The sequence below is a fragment of the Hyperolius riggenbachi genome, chromosome 1, assembly GCF_040937935.1.
Source record: "Hyperolius riggenbachi isolate aHypRig1 chromosome 1, aHypRig1.pri, whole genome shotgun sequence".
NCBI lineage: Eukaryota > Metazoa > Chordata > Amphibia > Anura > Hyperoliidae > Hyperolius > Hyperolius riggenbachi.
The window spans coordinates 548,424,578-548,440,621 of record NC_090646.1 but is presented as its reverse complement, the minus strand read 5'-3'; the positions used below and the strand labels follow the sequence as shown (position 1 = coordinate 548,440,621).

General features: G+C 46.4%; 1 protein-coding gene across 2 annotated transcripts in view; it reads right to left on the bottom strand.

Annotated features, from left to right (window-relative positions):
- The window catches only part of PGGT1B (protein geranylgeranyltransferase type I subunit beta), a 45,198-nt gene that overhangs the window by 28,398 nt on the left and 756 nt on the right, over positions 1 to 16,044 (bottom strand). Inside the window, exons 1-2 of one of the 2 annotated variants that reach the window (XM_068271675.1) lie at positions 11,875 to 12,060; positions 2,755 to 2,873 (exon numbers count right to left, since the gene is read on the bottom strand). In XM_068271675.1, coding sequence (XP_068127776.1) covers positions 2,755 to 2,873; positions 11,875 to 12,011 — 256 coding nt within the window. In that variant the 5' untranslated portion in view covers positions 12,012 to 12,060. Of the gene's footprint in view, positions 1 to 2,754; positions 2,874 to 11,874; positions 12,061 to 16,044 lie in introns of those variants that run through there. The other variant, XM_068271676.1, reaches the window with a different exon arrangement.

Sequence of the window (16,044 nt, the reverse complement as noted above, 5' to 3'; positions counted from 1 at the left end):
ATGCTGGTGCTCGCCACTTCACCAGGGTCTATGGTAGTACTGGTGCTAGGTCCAGGAGATGCTGCGCTGCTGGTGCATGCCTCACCAAGAAAACTCGGATCAGCACTAGCACCACTTTGCTGCCCTTGAGTCTGATCCTGTGCCACCTGCAGTCTAGATACATGGGGTGTGGTATGCCTGGCTTTAGCCGGGACCTCAACCTCATCATTGCTATCGGTCAGAGAGCCACTGCTGTTCCCCCGGTTCGTATTCTGACCCGGATGATTCGTCGGATGAGGCTTCCCAAGCGCACTCACCCCACTAAGTCAGAATCTCGGCGGCCTCTTCAGCGGAATACCCCTTTTTTTGCCATGGTGGACTGCTAAATTTAGGGGGTATTCCTCTGAGACTACCCAGGAAAAAGAGCACCTACCTAGTAAAAGGGAGTACTTGTGAAGTAGAAAGCTGTGGTCACTGAGTTTTGATTTAAAGAGTAACTGTTAGCCCCCAAAGTGAAATTTAAATCTCTACAGCAATGTTTTATTTAGTATTAAAGTGATCCAAAAAGCCAATGCAGAACTTAAAAATCAATATAATTATGTTACTATGTAGCCTTTTGCCTAAGCTAATGACGCAAAGCCGCATATCTGATACTGATGAGCATGCAGAGCATGCCTATGTCTGCCCGACCCCCCTCTCCCCCCTCTCCCCCCCAGGACCAGGTGCCGATCTATTCGCACCACAAACAGCTGACCGCTCTGACAGGGAGAGAGAGCGGCAGCACTTCCAGCGCAGCCACGGCAGAGCAGCCGCCACCGTGCATCTCTCGACTCGGCGGCGGCTGCTCTGCCGTGGCTGCGCTGGAAGTGCTGCCGCTCTCTCTCCCTGTCAGAGCGGTCAGCTGTTTGTGGTGCGAATAGATCGGCACCTGGTCCTGGGGGGGAGAGGGGGGGGGGGGGGGGTCGGGCAGACATAGGCATGCTCTGCATGCTCATCAGTATCAGATATGCGGCTTTGCTTCATTAGCTTAGGCAAAAGGCTACATAGTAACATAATTATATTGATTTTTAAAGTTCTGCATTGGCTTTTTGGATCACTTTAATACTAAATAAAACATTGCTGTAGAGATTTAAATTTCACTTTGGGGGCTAACAGTTACTCTTTAAAAAAAAAAAATCAAAAACTGATCTTTACAGCGGCACAGCTATTGTACAGTGTTTTTTTGCAGTGATCAGAAAAAAAATTATGTCACTGCGGTGGGGCAGGCTGAACGCAAGTGCAGGCGAACGATCAGGCCTGATCGGTCAAACACTGCATTTTTAGTGCATCCTAGTGACCCTATTATAGATCTGACTGCGATCAGTAATGATCACTTACAGATACTATATAGTAGCATTGCTGATTAGCGTCAGTGATGATGCTAATCAGCAACTAATTAGTGACTGCAGTGTGGTGGGCTGGGTGCTAACTGACGCCAACTACCCAACAAAGAGCCCTAGCTAAATAACTGGCCTAACTGTTAACACTAGTGATACTAAAAAAGTGACAGTTTTCTCTGATCACTGTTTTTAGATCACTAGGATAGTGACAGGGGGGTGATTGGGGGGGGGGGGGGGGGGGTTCTGAGGGGGATCTGAAGGTGTGGGCGGGTGATCAGAAGCCCGCAGGGGGCAGATTAGGGCCTGATCTGATGGGTAGGAGTGCTAGGGGGTGACAGGTGACAGGAGGTGATTGATGGGGGTCTCAAGGGGTGATTAGAGGGGAGGATAGATGTAATCAATGCACTGGGGAGGTGATCAGGGGGGGTCCGAGGGGTCTCTGAGGGTGTGGGCGGGTGTTTGGGTGCCCGCAACGAGCAGATTAGGATCTGATGGGTAGCAATGACAGGTGGTGATAGGGTGATTGATAGGTGATCAGTAGATGATTACAGGGGAGAATATATGCAAGCAATGCACTGGCGAGTTGATCAGAGGGGATCTGAGGGTGTGGGCGGGTGATCAGAAGCCCGCAGGGGGCAGATTAGGGCCTGATCTGATGGGTAGGAGTGCTAGGGGGTGACGTGGTGACAGGAGGTGATTGATGGGGGTCTCAGGGGGTGATTAGAGGGGAGGATAGATGTAATCAATGACAGGTGGTGACAGGGGGTGACGGGGTGATTGATAGGTGATCAGTAGGTGATTACAGGGGAGAATATATGCAAGCATTGCACTGGCGAGTTGATCAGAGTGGGTCTGAGTGGTTCCTGGATGATTGATTGCAAAAGGTTAATGACTTTGCCATTTTGCTGGCAACACCCCCTTAAGCAAACGTATTTAAATATTGTAACTTGAGGCAATGTATCTGGATTTGTGTGTTTTTTTTTCTGTATAAGGAGTCCTCCTGACTTAGGCTGTGGAGTCAAAAGTAATTTTTGGGTACCTGCAGTCGGTTTCATGAACTGAGGAGTTGGATGATTTTCGTACTGACTCCGCAGCCCTGTTACTGACATATGTTGCTTGTCTGTGGGGAATAAACTCCACCAATTCCTGTGGATTAGGGATGGTAAAGACTGGTCATGGTCAATGTCATAATCTTGTAGTCCAAGATCAGTAACTTGTAATTACCAGGGCACTCTGGAGTCTCCAGATCCTTAAATATTAGGTAACCTAGCATGTCTTGCATGCTAATAACCATTCTACCTGATGCTACCCGAAGCAAGTCCATGAAGGGTTCCGGTCTGTGTCTGCAAAACCTATGGAAACATGCAACCAAGTACCCATGTAAAGGGATACTCACTGTCTTCAGTGGGAAGGACCTGGAGGGAATAGATCCATTCAACAATCTCCACTTTGTTCAAAACATTTAAGGAGTCCAGCATGTCCAGCCCAGATAGTGCAAAGAATGCAATCGTTAACCTAGAAACAAGCAAAATGCAAATTTACAACAGTGTAGAAGACGCTAAAAGATTCAGAATAGAATCCATTTTTATAAAGGTTTGCTTGCTTGTTTCACATCTGAAAGGAACCCAACAAGCATCTAAAGGTGGCCATACAGCAGATTCGACCACCAGATCGATTTCTGTCAGATGCCTATCAGGTCGAATCTGACAGGAATATATCTGATGTGTGCCACACAGTAGGAATCGAATTTCAATAGATTTCAGAATGAAATCGATTGAAATTCAATCGAAATGCAGTGTTGCACCATTCGATCCAATGCAACCCTGTGGGCCATCGATCGGCTGCCAGCAGCCGATCGACCCAGATTTTCCGTCCAGGTCGATCAAAGTGATCGAAATCAGCCGGAAATTGATCGATCTGCTAATCGATCATGCTTTCTGCTGCATCGATTTTTAGCCGATTCGATGAAAACGGTCGAATCGCCCGTCGATCGATGGTTAAAATCGACCAGTGTATGGCCTGCTTAAGATCTTCAGGTAACAAGCATGCATGTCAATCAGCATACTGATACGCAGGAAAGATGGGGACCAAGCTGCTGGCTGTCACTTCTCACAGGAACGGCTATGACACTTTCTTAATATCACAAATGCTGGTTTGATCGGACCTGGGGACCAGGGGTCTAAACCAGACGTTTGCAGTGGGTTAATCAGATACAGGAACTCAGATTAATTATCCAGCATCTGATTAATGAGCTAGCACTTTCTAAATTGGAAAACAATGGAGAAAGTTCACACTATGCCATGGCATTTCCCGATGTATCTGATCACGGCACCAAAAAACACACAGCTATGTGTTTTTGGTGCTGTGATCGGATACGTTTCGGAAACAAATGATTAACCATGAGATTGTGCAAACCTACTTCATTGTTTTCTTGTTGTCACTGCGATTGGCAATTCCTAGCCCAGCACTGCCCATCCACTGGAGAGTGTAGCAGGTTTACATTGAATAATTTGCTCATCACTACTGTTGACATGAAATTGCCACTAAAACACAGTTTCATTAGAGTTACATAGAGAAACACATAGAAATGTAAAAAGAAGAAAAAGTAACATTAATTATTGCTATTTGGTACTTTCCAGTTACTTTTCTATAGCAGGTTATAGTGTATGTAAAGAAAAGATAAGATTGCATGTCCTCTGTGCACTACGTTACTCAGGGATGGATTTACAGCTCAGGAGCCTATAGGCACATATGTTCTGGCGCTCTTAACTCAGCCCCGTAACGCAGGTCACACCTCCTCAAACCACGCCCCCTGGATAGCCCAATGTGCCCCATTAAGCAGTCCTCCCTTTCCCCCTTCCCTAATAGATAGCAAGATGTGCCCCCTTTCCCCCTCCCCCAACCAGTACAAATAGACTCCCCTCGCCAGTGACGGTAAGTGTTCAGATACACTCCGCTCGCACTCTGTAGAGTGAGGCAGGGAGAGAAGGGGAGCACATGGGGCGGCCAGTGAGCCGCCTTTAGCACATGGGCCGCCTGTAGGCAGTAGCCTACTGTTCCTACAAGTAAATTCAGCCCTGGTGTTACTGCTATACAAAGTGGAACTTCAGACCCGTAACGCTACAGTATTGTGCCATGTTCTGTTCTGAATGTCCAGAAAGCTTAAATTTCTGAATCTTTTAAAGTTAGCCAATAAACGGTATCATCCAAACTCAAAACTTTTACCCACTTTGAAATTAATATCATTAGAAAAACTGTTAAAGGACACATCCAAGCTGTTTGAATAAAAAAAAAAAAAAAAAAAAAAAACCTCCACTTACCTAGGACTTCCTCCAGCCCCTGCCAGCCGTCCTGTGCCCTTGCCGCAGCTCTGCTCACCGCCGGTGGCCTGGGGTCCCCTCCGGCGCAGGATGACCACTGCGCCTGCGCGAGAGGCTCTCAGAGTCGCACTGCCATCATCTGGACTGTACTGCGCAAGTGCAGTAGTTCTGCGCCTGCGCTGTACAGTGCGGATGATGTCAGCGGGACCAGTGAGCTGTACGCTACAGCGCAAGAGAAGCCGACCTGGCGAGGTCAGCTTCTCCACCGGAAGGACACCGGGAGCCACCAGAGCTGCGGTGAGGTCACAGGATGGATGCAGGGGGCTGGAAGAAGCCCCAGTTAAGTGGATTTTTTATTTTTAAAAGTGCTCGGATCTTCCCTTTAAATCTTTAATTATAATAATAATCATGCAAACTTCTTCAAATTAGCTGATTGTGTTCAAAGGGTATTGCCTCTCCCCATAACTGTCTCTTCCATTTCATCAGACACACCCTGCACCAACTGATACTTCCGAAAAGTGGATGTAACATTGAAAGCGCAGTTCTACAGCCTTGTCTCACTGCAGCACTTCCAAAAAGTGACATTTTTGAAAGGTTAACCTTTCAATATTTTTTTTTACAAACAAATACTGTGTTCACACTCTCCCACAGGGAATGTGAAGAAAAGATAAAATTCAGGACCTAGCTTGGTTATATCCAGTGCAATCCCCCCTTTTTGGCCACTAGGTGGTGCTGTGACTTAATTATTCATTTAGGTTCGCTTTCTACCAGGGATGTAGAGTTGGAATCAAAAGAAAATACCAGGGAGTTGAACAGATTCATTTTTGAGCTCTCAGAACAAATTAGCAATAAGAAATTTTCAGTTGAAAACAAATCACCCCTCAAAAATTCCAAATTACTCTTCTCCAAGCAAAATGTGGATTGTCAAGTAGCTATGAAGGAAACGGTCCACAAATGGTGTCTCAAAAGGAATTATCTTGGAAGGCTTTTTATTCCACGATTTTTTTTGGTACCCAAACCGATCAGCTCTTTCTATTTTTCCATAAACTCTATGGGCCTGATGCAGGAAAGGGCGGTCATATTGCCGTGCACAGACTTCGCACGGCACAATTACTTTTACTTCCGGCGCTGACCCATATGCAATTAACTTTTTCTCCTGCGGTTTCTCCCAGATGATATATGCTTACACCTTGTCAATAATATGCCTTTTAAACCACCAGCAAGAATACTCAAAATAATTTTGATAGTACTTTTTCACCTACTTTCAGTGCTTTATCAACTGCAAAGTGCTGAGAAGGTGTTTTTTTTTTTTAAAGAGAATATGTAAAAATTACCTCCTAGGAGAAAAAGTGCATATGGGCCAATGTGTACCGCGAGTTAAGCTATAAGCATGACCCACGGTACTAGCATGACCATTACTATGGTATAACGTGCGTTACCGTTAGTAGAGAGCATTACACTAGTCGAGTACTGCGGGTCGTGCTAATACCATAACTCACGGTACACAGTGCTGGTAGTAGGGATAATATTGCCATGTGATGACTGTGCACGGCAATATTACCGCGCTTTCTTGCATCAGGCCCTATGTGTTCAAATTTCTTCCTCAAATACAAGAGTATGGTGTGGAATCAAGATTTTTTTTTTTATCTACAAGGGTAATGGTGGAGGTGGCTTTTTGTTCTGGCTTTAAAAGATCACACTAAATCAGATCCCCAGGTCCAAGAAGTCCTTTCAAATCCCAGCACATTGTTAAAGTACAACTGTAACTAGAGTGATATGGAGACTGCCATATTTATTTTATTTTAAACAATACCAGTTGCCTGGCAGCCCTGTTGGTCTCTTTGGCAGCAGTAGTGTCTAAATCACACCAGAAACAAGTATGCAGCTAACCTTGTTAGATCTGACAATGTCAGAATCACCTGATATGCTGCATGCTTGCTCACAATCTATCGCTAACAGTATTAGAGGCAGAGAATCAGCAGGATAGCCAGGCAACTGGTATTGTTTATAAAGAAATTAATATGGCAGCCTCCATATCCCTCTCATTGCAGTTGTCCTTTAACCTGCTGAGCGGTCTGGACGAGCTCAGCTCGTCCAGTACCGCCGGAGCCTGCCGCTCAGGCCCTGCTGGGCCGATTTGGCTCAAATAAAAAGCAGCACACACAGCCGGCACTTTGCCAGCCGCGTGTGCTGCCTGATCGCCGCTGCAGTGCGGCGATCCGCCGCATGCAGCAGCGAAAGAGGGTCCCCCCAGCCGCCTGAGCCCAGCGTAGCCGGAACAAAAAGTTCCGGCCAGCGCTAAGGGCTGGATCGGAGGCGGCTGACGTCAGGACGTCGGCTGACGTCCATGACGTCACTCCGCTCGTCGCCATGGCGACGAGGTAAGCGAAACACGGAAGGCCGCTCATTGCGGCCTTCCGTGTTACTTCTGGCCGCCGGAGGCGATCGGAAGAACGCCTCCGGAGCGCCCTCTAGTGGGCTTTCATGCAGCCAACTTTCAGTTGGCTGCATGAAATAGTTTTTTTTTTGTTAAAAAAAAACCCTCCCGCAGCCTCCCTGGCGATCTTAATAGAACGCCAGGCAGGTTAAACCTAGACGAGTTAGAACTTATTCTATCCCCAAAGAATGTCTTGCTCAGGAATGCTTTTGGCATCAGGGCTGTGGATTTGGTACAAAAATCATCCAACTCCTCAGTTTATAAAACCATAGACTCCAGGTAGCCAAAATTACTTCGACTCCTTAGTCTAATTTTTACCAGGGCTGTGAAGTAGGTCCAAAAATCATCTGACTGACTCCTCAGTTCATTGAAACCTCAGACTCCAGGTACCCAAAATTGCTCCGACTCCTCGACTCCGACTCCACCGCCTTGGTTGGCATTCTGAGAATTCTCACTTCCCTTAGAGAAGGTCACAGGGATTTGGTAGGGTTTAAAGACAGGTTTCATTTCATACGTAATATTAAAGAGAATCTGTACTCTAAAATTCTTACAATAAAAAGCATATCATATTTATTATGTTCTCCTGGGCCCCTCTGTGCTGTTTCTGCCACTCCCTGTTGCAATCCTGGCTTGTAATTGCCAGTTTTAGGCAGTGTTTACAAACAAAAGACATGGCTGCTAACCAGAGTGTGATAGGCTGAGAGGAGCTCAGTCTGTGACTCACACAGAGCCTGCAGGGGGCGTGGAGAGGGTGTGTATAGCTTCAATCCTATCACAAACAGAGCAGCACATTCCTGCCTGAGTCCGAAAAAGCTGACAAAGGAAAGAAGATTTGATTATATAACAGAGATAATACAGCCACTGTGCAACTAGGAAAGGCTGCAGTAAGACAGACCACAGAGGTATAGGAACTTATAGGATAGAAGAAATAAGGCTGAACATTTTGTTACAGAGTCTCTTTAAATCACATAAGTTTTTAGCTTGTATCCCAGCTGGTACGTGGCACGGCAAGAAGAACAACTCTCCAATTGTTCATTTAGATGTAAATTAATAACAGACAGATATTTCCTTAGTAACAGCACAGTTCAATCCCAAATAAGTATTTCTGTTCAGCTGGGTCCTTCATGGAAGCCTGAAGTGCGCACTAATCAATACTTCTTACAGGCCATAGGAAAACTAGGTTTTATTCTTAGAGCTGACCCACAATATTATTAGAATAGCACTGCTGCCATAAACAAAAAACTTCCCGTCACAGAAATAGGACAGTGGAGCATTCCATGTTGTTAGGCTGAAATCGAGCAATTAATATTGGGAATGGCATTCATTGCATCCAGACATTTTAAAACAAGGCTTGACCCACTTTCTTCCTCTGGTCTGGATTTGGACTGAAAGTACACTGGATCTTTGCCGTTTGAGATGATCGCTCATAGTTATCTCCAGTGTGTCACTAGTGCACAAGCAGGGAATTTGGGCACTGCCATGGAGCACAATATCAACTGCATCTATAGCGGCACCCAGAGGATGATTTGGGCACCAGCTGAAGCACTGGGATGGCAGAGGGACCAATAGTAGCAGTGAAGGTAAGTTATATGCAGGGAGGTGGAGGGTCAACAGTGTGGCACATGATGGAGTGGGGAGGGGGGGAAAACCATGCCCTCAGCTCAGTGGATTCACCAGAAGGATCGACTGCCAATGCGTTGAGGGATTCTCAGCAGAGGCAGCCCCGAGCGGCCAAGAGCAGTATGTCCTGTGTACAAGGCTTAAGGCCTCTTTCAGGCAAACAGCTGAATGGCAGTATTTGTAACCTAGCATGTGTCAGCACTTCACATGTGTTGGAGTTACACAGTGGCAAAAAAAGCCTCCACATGTTGCATCTGAGCAAGGCGGCACTCCGATGTAGCTCAATATGGTGGCTGCCTCTCCACTGCCAAGCATTAGCAAGTGCCCAGCAGATGCATGGAGCAGCTGATAGGTGCTGAGTTAACCGTCTCCAGCATCCCATGTGAATGAAGCCCAATACGTCAAGCTGGTAGTGCAACGCTCTGGCCTGATCATTTGTAATGCAGGCCATATAATTTGTAGAAAACCAAAAAGGGAGGGGAAAAAAAAAAAAGAAAAAAAAAAAAAGTATTAGATATTGTAAAAATTATACTCTGAAAAATGTAAAAAAAACTCTGCAAAAATGTTTCACACAGAGAGGAAAGGGTAGTAGGTCCCTGAAAACTGTGGGATTTTTTGTAGTTCCGGTAGCTACTGAAAGGTATATATATAAAAAAAAAAAAAAGGGTACTTATCCGTTAGCCGGGCGCATCCGGCAGGCATTACTATTCCCCCTCCAGGCCGACATGGATAGTAGGGAAAGATGTAACTCTGGTGGAGTTTTGTCGCCACCTGCCGGATGCGCCCGGCTAACGGATAAGTACCAAAAAAACAAAAACAACAAAACAAAAAAAACACATTTCCTACCTACATAATTCTTTTGACCAGCCTGGTACAGAGACCATGCTGATTTTACTTTAACCCTTTAAATCCCCGTCATGTTGCCATCAATGGAGAATTCACACAAGAGCGTGTCTGGGCCAAGTAAAAACAAACAATGTTTAAACACTAGCAAACTGTTCATGTAAACTAGGTCTAACAGAACAAATGCAGCAACTGGTGTCACAAAGCAGAAGAGAAGATATTTGGCAATGATCTAGTTGGAAACAGTTCTCCAATCACAGCGAGTACATTTGAAATCGGCGCCGGTAGACTTGGGCGCAGGATTCAGCGGTATATGGCTGATCCTGCTTCTGCACAAGTCAGGGCCGTTTTAATTACTATTCCCCCTCCAGGCCGACATGGATAGTGGGGGAATGAAATAATTCGGCTTCCAGCGATTGCTGGAGGCCGAATTATTGTGTTTTTTAAGCTACCTCGGCTCCGTCTTCTGACGGACCCGACGTTACTCACTGAGCGCTGCAATAGGAGTGATTCCTATTGTAGTCTATGGAGGCGCCGGCTGCGCCCAAATCTAGCAGCGATGAAAAGCACTGCTCCGATCACAGCACCCTCTAGTCTACACCACAAAGCATTGTGATGGGCCGAATAGAGTGGGCATACTTAACTACAACCTATCTGAAACCTAAAAGTATGAGAGGGTGCCATCCACCCAATCACAAACTGAATTTCCCTGTGAGGTAAGAATAAACATCACTGAATCAGAAGGATGATCAATGATATGCAAATATTTCTGAGTTCATGCAAATGTATTTACATTTTTATGCAAATATATGCAGCTTGAAAATGGACCAATCCATTTAAACCTGGGTGGAACTTGATTGGACAATTTTCAAGCTGCATATTTTTGCATAAAAATGACCATACATTTGCATAAACTCAAGTATTTGCATCTCATTGATCACCCCTACTGAATAACTTGTTCAAAATGGTTTAGCGCCAGTCTAGTTTAGGAGACCCAGCAAGGAAACCTCATAAGGAACAGTTCTCCAACCACAGTACCCTATTAGAGCACAAAGCGTTGTGATTGGACAAATAGTATGGGTGTAGTTTACTACAAACTATTGGAAACCTAGCAGTTCGAGAGGGTGCAATCCACTTAATCACTTTAAATGAATTTCCCCATGAGGTTTCCTGCTAGATCCCCTAATAGACTAGCGCCAATTGTTTTAGGCACAAAGGGTATATGGATGTCCCCCAGCATACACCAACAACATGTTGGCAATCTGGCATGCTAGAAATTAAAGCCTAATCACCACTGCTGGTTCACACGGGCGTCTGCTGAGCTTTCGCTTGGCATTGCGTTCAAACGCCAGCGTTTAAAAGCTAGCTTTTGAAGGCATTTGGGAAGCATTCAAGGCTAGCAGTTCTGGTCTCTGCTATTGTTTCCTGGCGTTTACTGCCTCTGAAAGCAGCATGTTGCTTTCGAGACTAGACGCAACGCCGGGATCTACCGCCAGGCTTTTATGAAAGCCTGCAAAAGCCAGCTCTAATGGTGTAATGGTTAAGGGCTCTGCCTCTGACACAGGAGACCAGGGTTCGAATCTCGGCTCTGTCTGTTCAGTAAGCCAGCACTAATTCAGTAGGAGACCTTTGGCAAGTCTCCCTTACACTGCTACTGCCAATAGAGCGCGCCCTAGTGGCTGCTGCTCTGCTCTGGCGCTTTGAGTCCGCAAGGAGAAAAGCGCAATATAAATGTTATTTGTCTTGTCTTGTCTAAACGCTCCCATTCACTTGCATGGGATGGCAGTAGATCCCAAAAAACACTGCGTCTTAAACGCCACAAAAGCGCCCGTCTGAACCAGCCCTCACCATAGCTGCCAGCAGCTTTCTCCCATCCATCTACCCTTCCATAGTACAGAACACATCAGGAAACTGAACATCATGTTTATACAACAATCACATTTCCACCGGAAACATCTTTACACATCTTAAGTATAACAAAACTTGTAAATATTGCACACTGCTCAGCTGTCAGCAGATGAGGAAAGAGTTGCTAGGAGGGGTAGGCTTCAGGCAGGGGTGGGGTGGGGGCAAAAGTTAGGAACCAGCCAAGAGGTTGGGGTTAGGGGGAAGAAACTGCTGAGGACTACATTAATTAAGCACAAGAAAGGCGGGGTTAAGGTGACACTTGAGAAAAGTAAACAAACTGTGAGTCCCACATGCTGCATGCCCTCAGACAGCATTTCTGTCCCTCCAACAGCTCCCTGGACAGACTGTGAGTCAATGACAACCCGTGTGACGGGCACAGCACCATCACCTGCTGGTCTCCAGCGAGGCACACTGCTCGGGCAAGGCTTGCAAGCTTCGCTGGAAGTAACGCACATGGCGATCGGGCAGAAAAAGTAACCTTTCCCCATGCAGCTCATCATCTTCCTCCGCCGCCATATCAGCCATTGTATTGGCCCGCACCACTTCCCGTAGCTGCTACAGGCGCAACACTTCCGGGACGGGCGGAAATCTCATCGGTGCCATGGCAACCCTAGCCAGCGTCTGCCACATAGCTGTAGCCGCCCAGACTTCCTGCTCCTCTGTGCTGCTCTGTATCTGCACCAGGAACTGATAATACAAAGAGAAACACCTACTTGTTCTTTCTATCCTGTCACTATTTAGCTTTGTAAAGAGCACACTCCATAGAGATATTTTCACTTCACACCTCTGCACTTCGGTTTACATTACATTTCTCACACGTCACACCAAGATCCCTTTCATGTTTATCTACAACCGTTCAGTTTTTCAACAAAACATACGCTGATGTGTGTGTGTGTGACGTATATGGAATAAGTAAGAAGAGACCCACAAAGCAATTAAAAAAAAGGGAACATAAGTGAAAATAACAATAAATGAAATTGCTTATTTTTTTTTTACAATATTCATTTATAGATTAAGGCCCCGTTCACACTTGCGGTTTTGTCAAAACCGCACCGGATGTCCGGACCGCACCGGAGCCGGACCGGACCTGATCCGTACGGTTCCTATCCGGATCCGGTCCGGATCCGGTCCGTTTGCATCCGGTTTCCGTGCGGTGTGAACACGGTTGCGGTCCGGATCCGGTTTCTTAAGGAGATACCATCCTGTAAATACCTGGGGTCTGGGAGGTCAGCAGAAGGGTCTGGGGTCATTGTTGGAGACAGGTGGACGTGTGGAGACCATCCGTGGATACAGAGACTGCAGTTGGGACCATGGATCCAGGCATTTTTTACTCGTAAACCTGGGAATTCTCTCCTTCCTGTTGTTCGCCTCCTCGTTATCAGACATCAGACATGTTGCTGCCAAAACGAGCTCCAGCATGAAATCGCTGCTGCCCCACTCTTTGAACGCTTGGCCCATGTGGTCCCCATCCAAAATGCATAGGAAGTGGGGTAGAACGTCCGGTTTTTGTAGCCAGTGTGTTGTGTGCTCTCCGGCTCTCATTGCTTTGTATTGGCCGGATGGTGCAGTCCGGCTCCGCTCCGGATACGGCTGCCGGAGGAGCCGGACCAAAAAATAGCGCATGTTGGAACGGACGCCGGAGTCCGGATCCGGTCCGGATCCGGTCCGGCTCCGGTCCGGCAGAACGGACGCATGTGAACGGACGCATAGGCTTTCATTGCTATTGCCGTGCGTCCGTTCCGTCCGTTCTGCAAGCGGTCCGGCTCCGGCACGGCGATTCCGGACGGCCACCGCTAATGTGAACCGGGCCTTAGTCTAGGCTGTGCCATTCAGTGCATGCTGTTCCTGCCACTGGTTAAGGGCTCTGACACAGGAGACCCGGGGGTTCGAATCTCGGCTCTGCCTGTTCAGTAAGCCAGCACCTATTCAGTAGGAGACCTTTGGCAAGTCTCCCTAAGGCCACGTTCACACTTTTCACACTTGCGTTTTGGCATGCAAACGGACCGGATCAGGACCTGATCCAGATCGGAACCGTACCATTTGCATCAGGAATGTATCAGGCTGCCATCCGGATCCGTGTGGTAAAAACAGCGAAATTACTAATAAAATTGTTGGGGTCAGCAGAAGGTGCACCTGTAGAATCAGGTCCTCCGCTGTTTAGGCCTCACCTCCACCTCCGACATACTGCCAAACAGCTCCAGCACGTAAGGTCACTGCTGCCCATGTGTCCCCATCCGAAATGGCCGCTAGAATACGCATAGGAAGTGGGGTAGAACGTCAGTTGTTTGTATCCTGTGTGTTCTGTGCTTTCCGTTCCCCATAGGTTTCTATTTCCGGATGGTGCAGTCAGGCTCCGGTCCGGGTGCGTGGGCCGGATAATCCGGACCCGAAAAACAGCGCATGTTGGAAAAGTGTCAGGAGTCCGGATCCGATCTGGCTCCGTTCTGTACGGAACGTACACATGTGAACGTCCGCATAGACTTTGCATTGCTATGCGGAACATACGTTCCGTTTGTACAGTATACGGTCCGGATCCGATCAGGCGGATCCAGACAGGGAACGCTAATGTGAACCGGGCCTAACACTGCTACTGCCTATAGAGCACGCCCTAGTGGCTGCAGCTCTGGCACTTTGAGTCCGCCAGGAGAAAAGCGCTATATAAATGTTATTTGTCTTGTCTTGTAGTCAGTGTTTGTCTGTTGAAAAATCTTTCCGCTCCCCGATTCACATTCTGAAATGTATCTTTAGTTCTGCCAGGTGATCTGTGCAGAATGTTCATTACTGAGAGTTCTAGCTTGCTGGGCAGTTGGAAAAAGCTGCGGTTATTTCCGACAATGCAACAAGGTTCACAGACAGCCAACCGTCTGGACCCTGGTCATGACATCACACTGTGGGAGGGGTTTCATCACAATATTAGCCACACAGACCCCCTCATGATCTATTCAAGAAAAGGTAAAGTAGGAAAGGGGGTATCAGCTACTGGATTTGAATGAAGTATAATCCTTGGTTAAAGGTACTCTTTAAACCAATACTTTAAAGCAGGTAAAAGTGGTTGGCCAACATACACAAGTTACACCCTACTATATTGAATATGACCCTACTGATGCGCAGCCTACGCTGTTTAGATAGGTTTAATTCTTCTCCTAGAAGAGCGGGCATTTGTACTGGCTTTGGAACTGGAACTAGTGATAAGGCTGCTACACTCACGTTTTGACACATATGGGAGCCGGGAAATAGAAGCCACACTTCAGAAATCCAGGAAAAATCCCGCTGCACCAGATGGTGGGATATTATCAAAAGACCTTTATTAATGATCCATCATCAAAGTAGCATGCAACGGCTCCTTAATCATAGCTTACAAAAAACACACATTGCACAGGTTATATAGGTGAAGAGGACACACCAATGGGTGTCCATTCAGTTCTTAAAGAGACATACAATTTAAAATGGTGTGAACTAATACAATACACCTGATATAAAAAGCACATATACAGTGAATGTCATATAAAAACAGAGTACCAAAAACACATGCAGTCAGTTAGATGTAGTCATAGAGGCAGACATGATCAGGAACAGGGGGGGATGAGAGGGAGGGGAGACAAAAAGGGGGGGGGGGAGGAAGAGGGGGGAACAGGAAAAGAGCAAAACACAAATGACATGCAGTATAACACAGTGTATGGAGACATGTGCACATGCACACACATATATATACACATACACATATGAACCCCTCTAGATGCTGGACATGTACCCATCTGGAAACCTGAATAGGAACCCCCAAAGTTATAATATCATTATTATACATTATATACTATACTCAGGTCTAATCTAGAGTTCAGACCCGAGGGTGAACGGGTCCCCAACTTCCATATCCAGTATGCTTCTCTCCTTAACAAATTCCCGTATATATCCCCACCCCTCATAGAGCCTGTAACCCTTTCTACACCCTGGAAACCAGACATGTCACCAGAGTGGACTTGTAGAAAGTGTTTGGAGACGCTGGAGATCTTGGTGATGTAGGCGTTGTCCCTAATACACCTACCCGCCTCATTGTAATGCTCAGTTATTCTTTGTCGCAAAGGGCGGGTGGTGCAACCAACATATTGTACCTTACAAACCTGGCACGAAATTAAATATACAACATTGCTCGTGTGGCAATTGATATATTGTTTCATGTCGTGAGTAGTGCATTTAGAGTATGAGACAATTTCCTGTGTCTGATCATGAACGTCGCAGTATCTACACGTATTGTACCCACATCTATAAGAACCCTTATACATTAGCCAGGTTGGCGTTCGTTTAGCTTTACTACAATACAGACTAGGTGAGAGACTTGTAGCAAGGGTAGGAGCACGTCGTGAGGAAAAGCCACATCCTTCCATTAATATTTTATGTAGCTTCGGGTCGGAGTGCAGGACAGGCAAGTATTTTTTAATGGTATTAACAATCTGGTTGTATTCCAGGCTGTAAGAGGTTACAAAATTGACCCCTTTGTCGTGGAACTCAGTAAAAAAAAAAAAAACATTCTGCAAGAGATCATCTGTCAAGACTAAAGAGG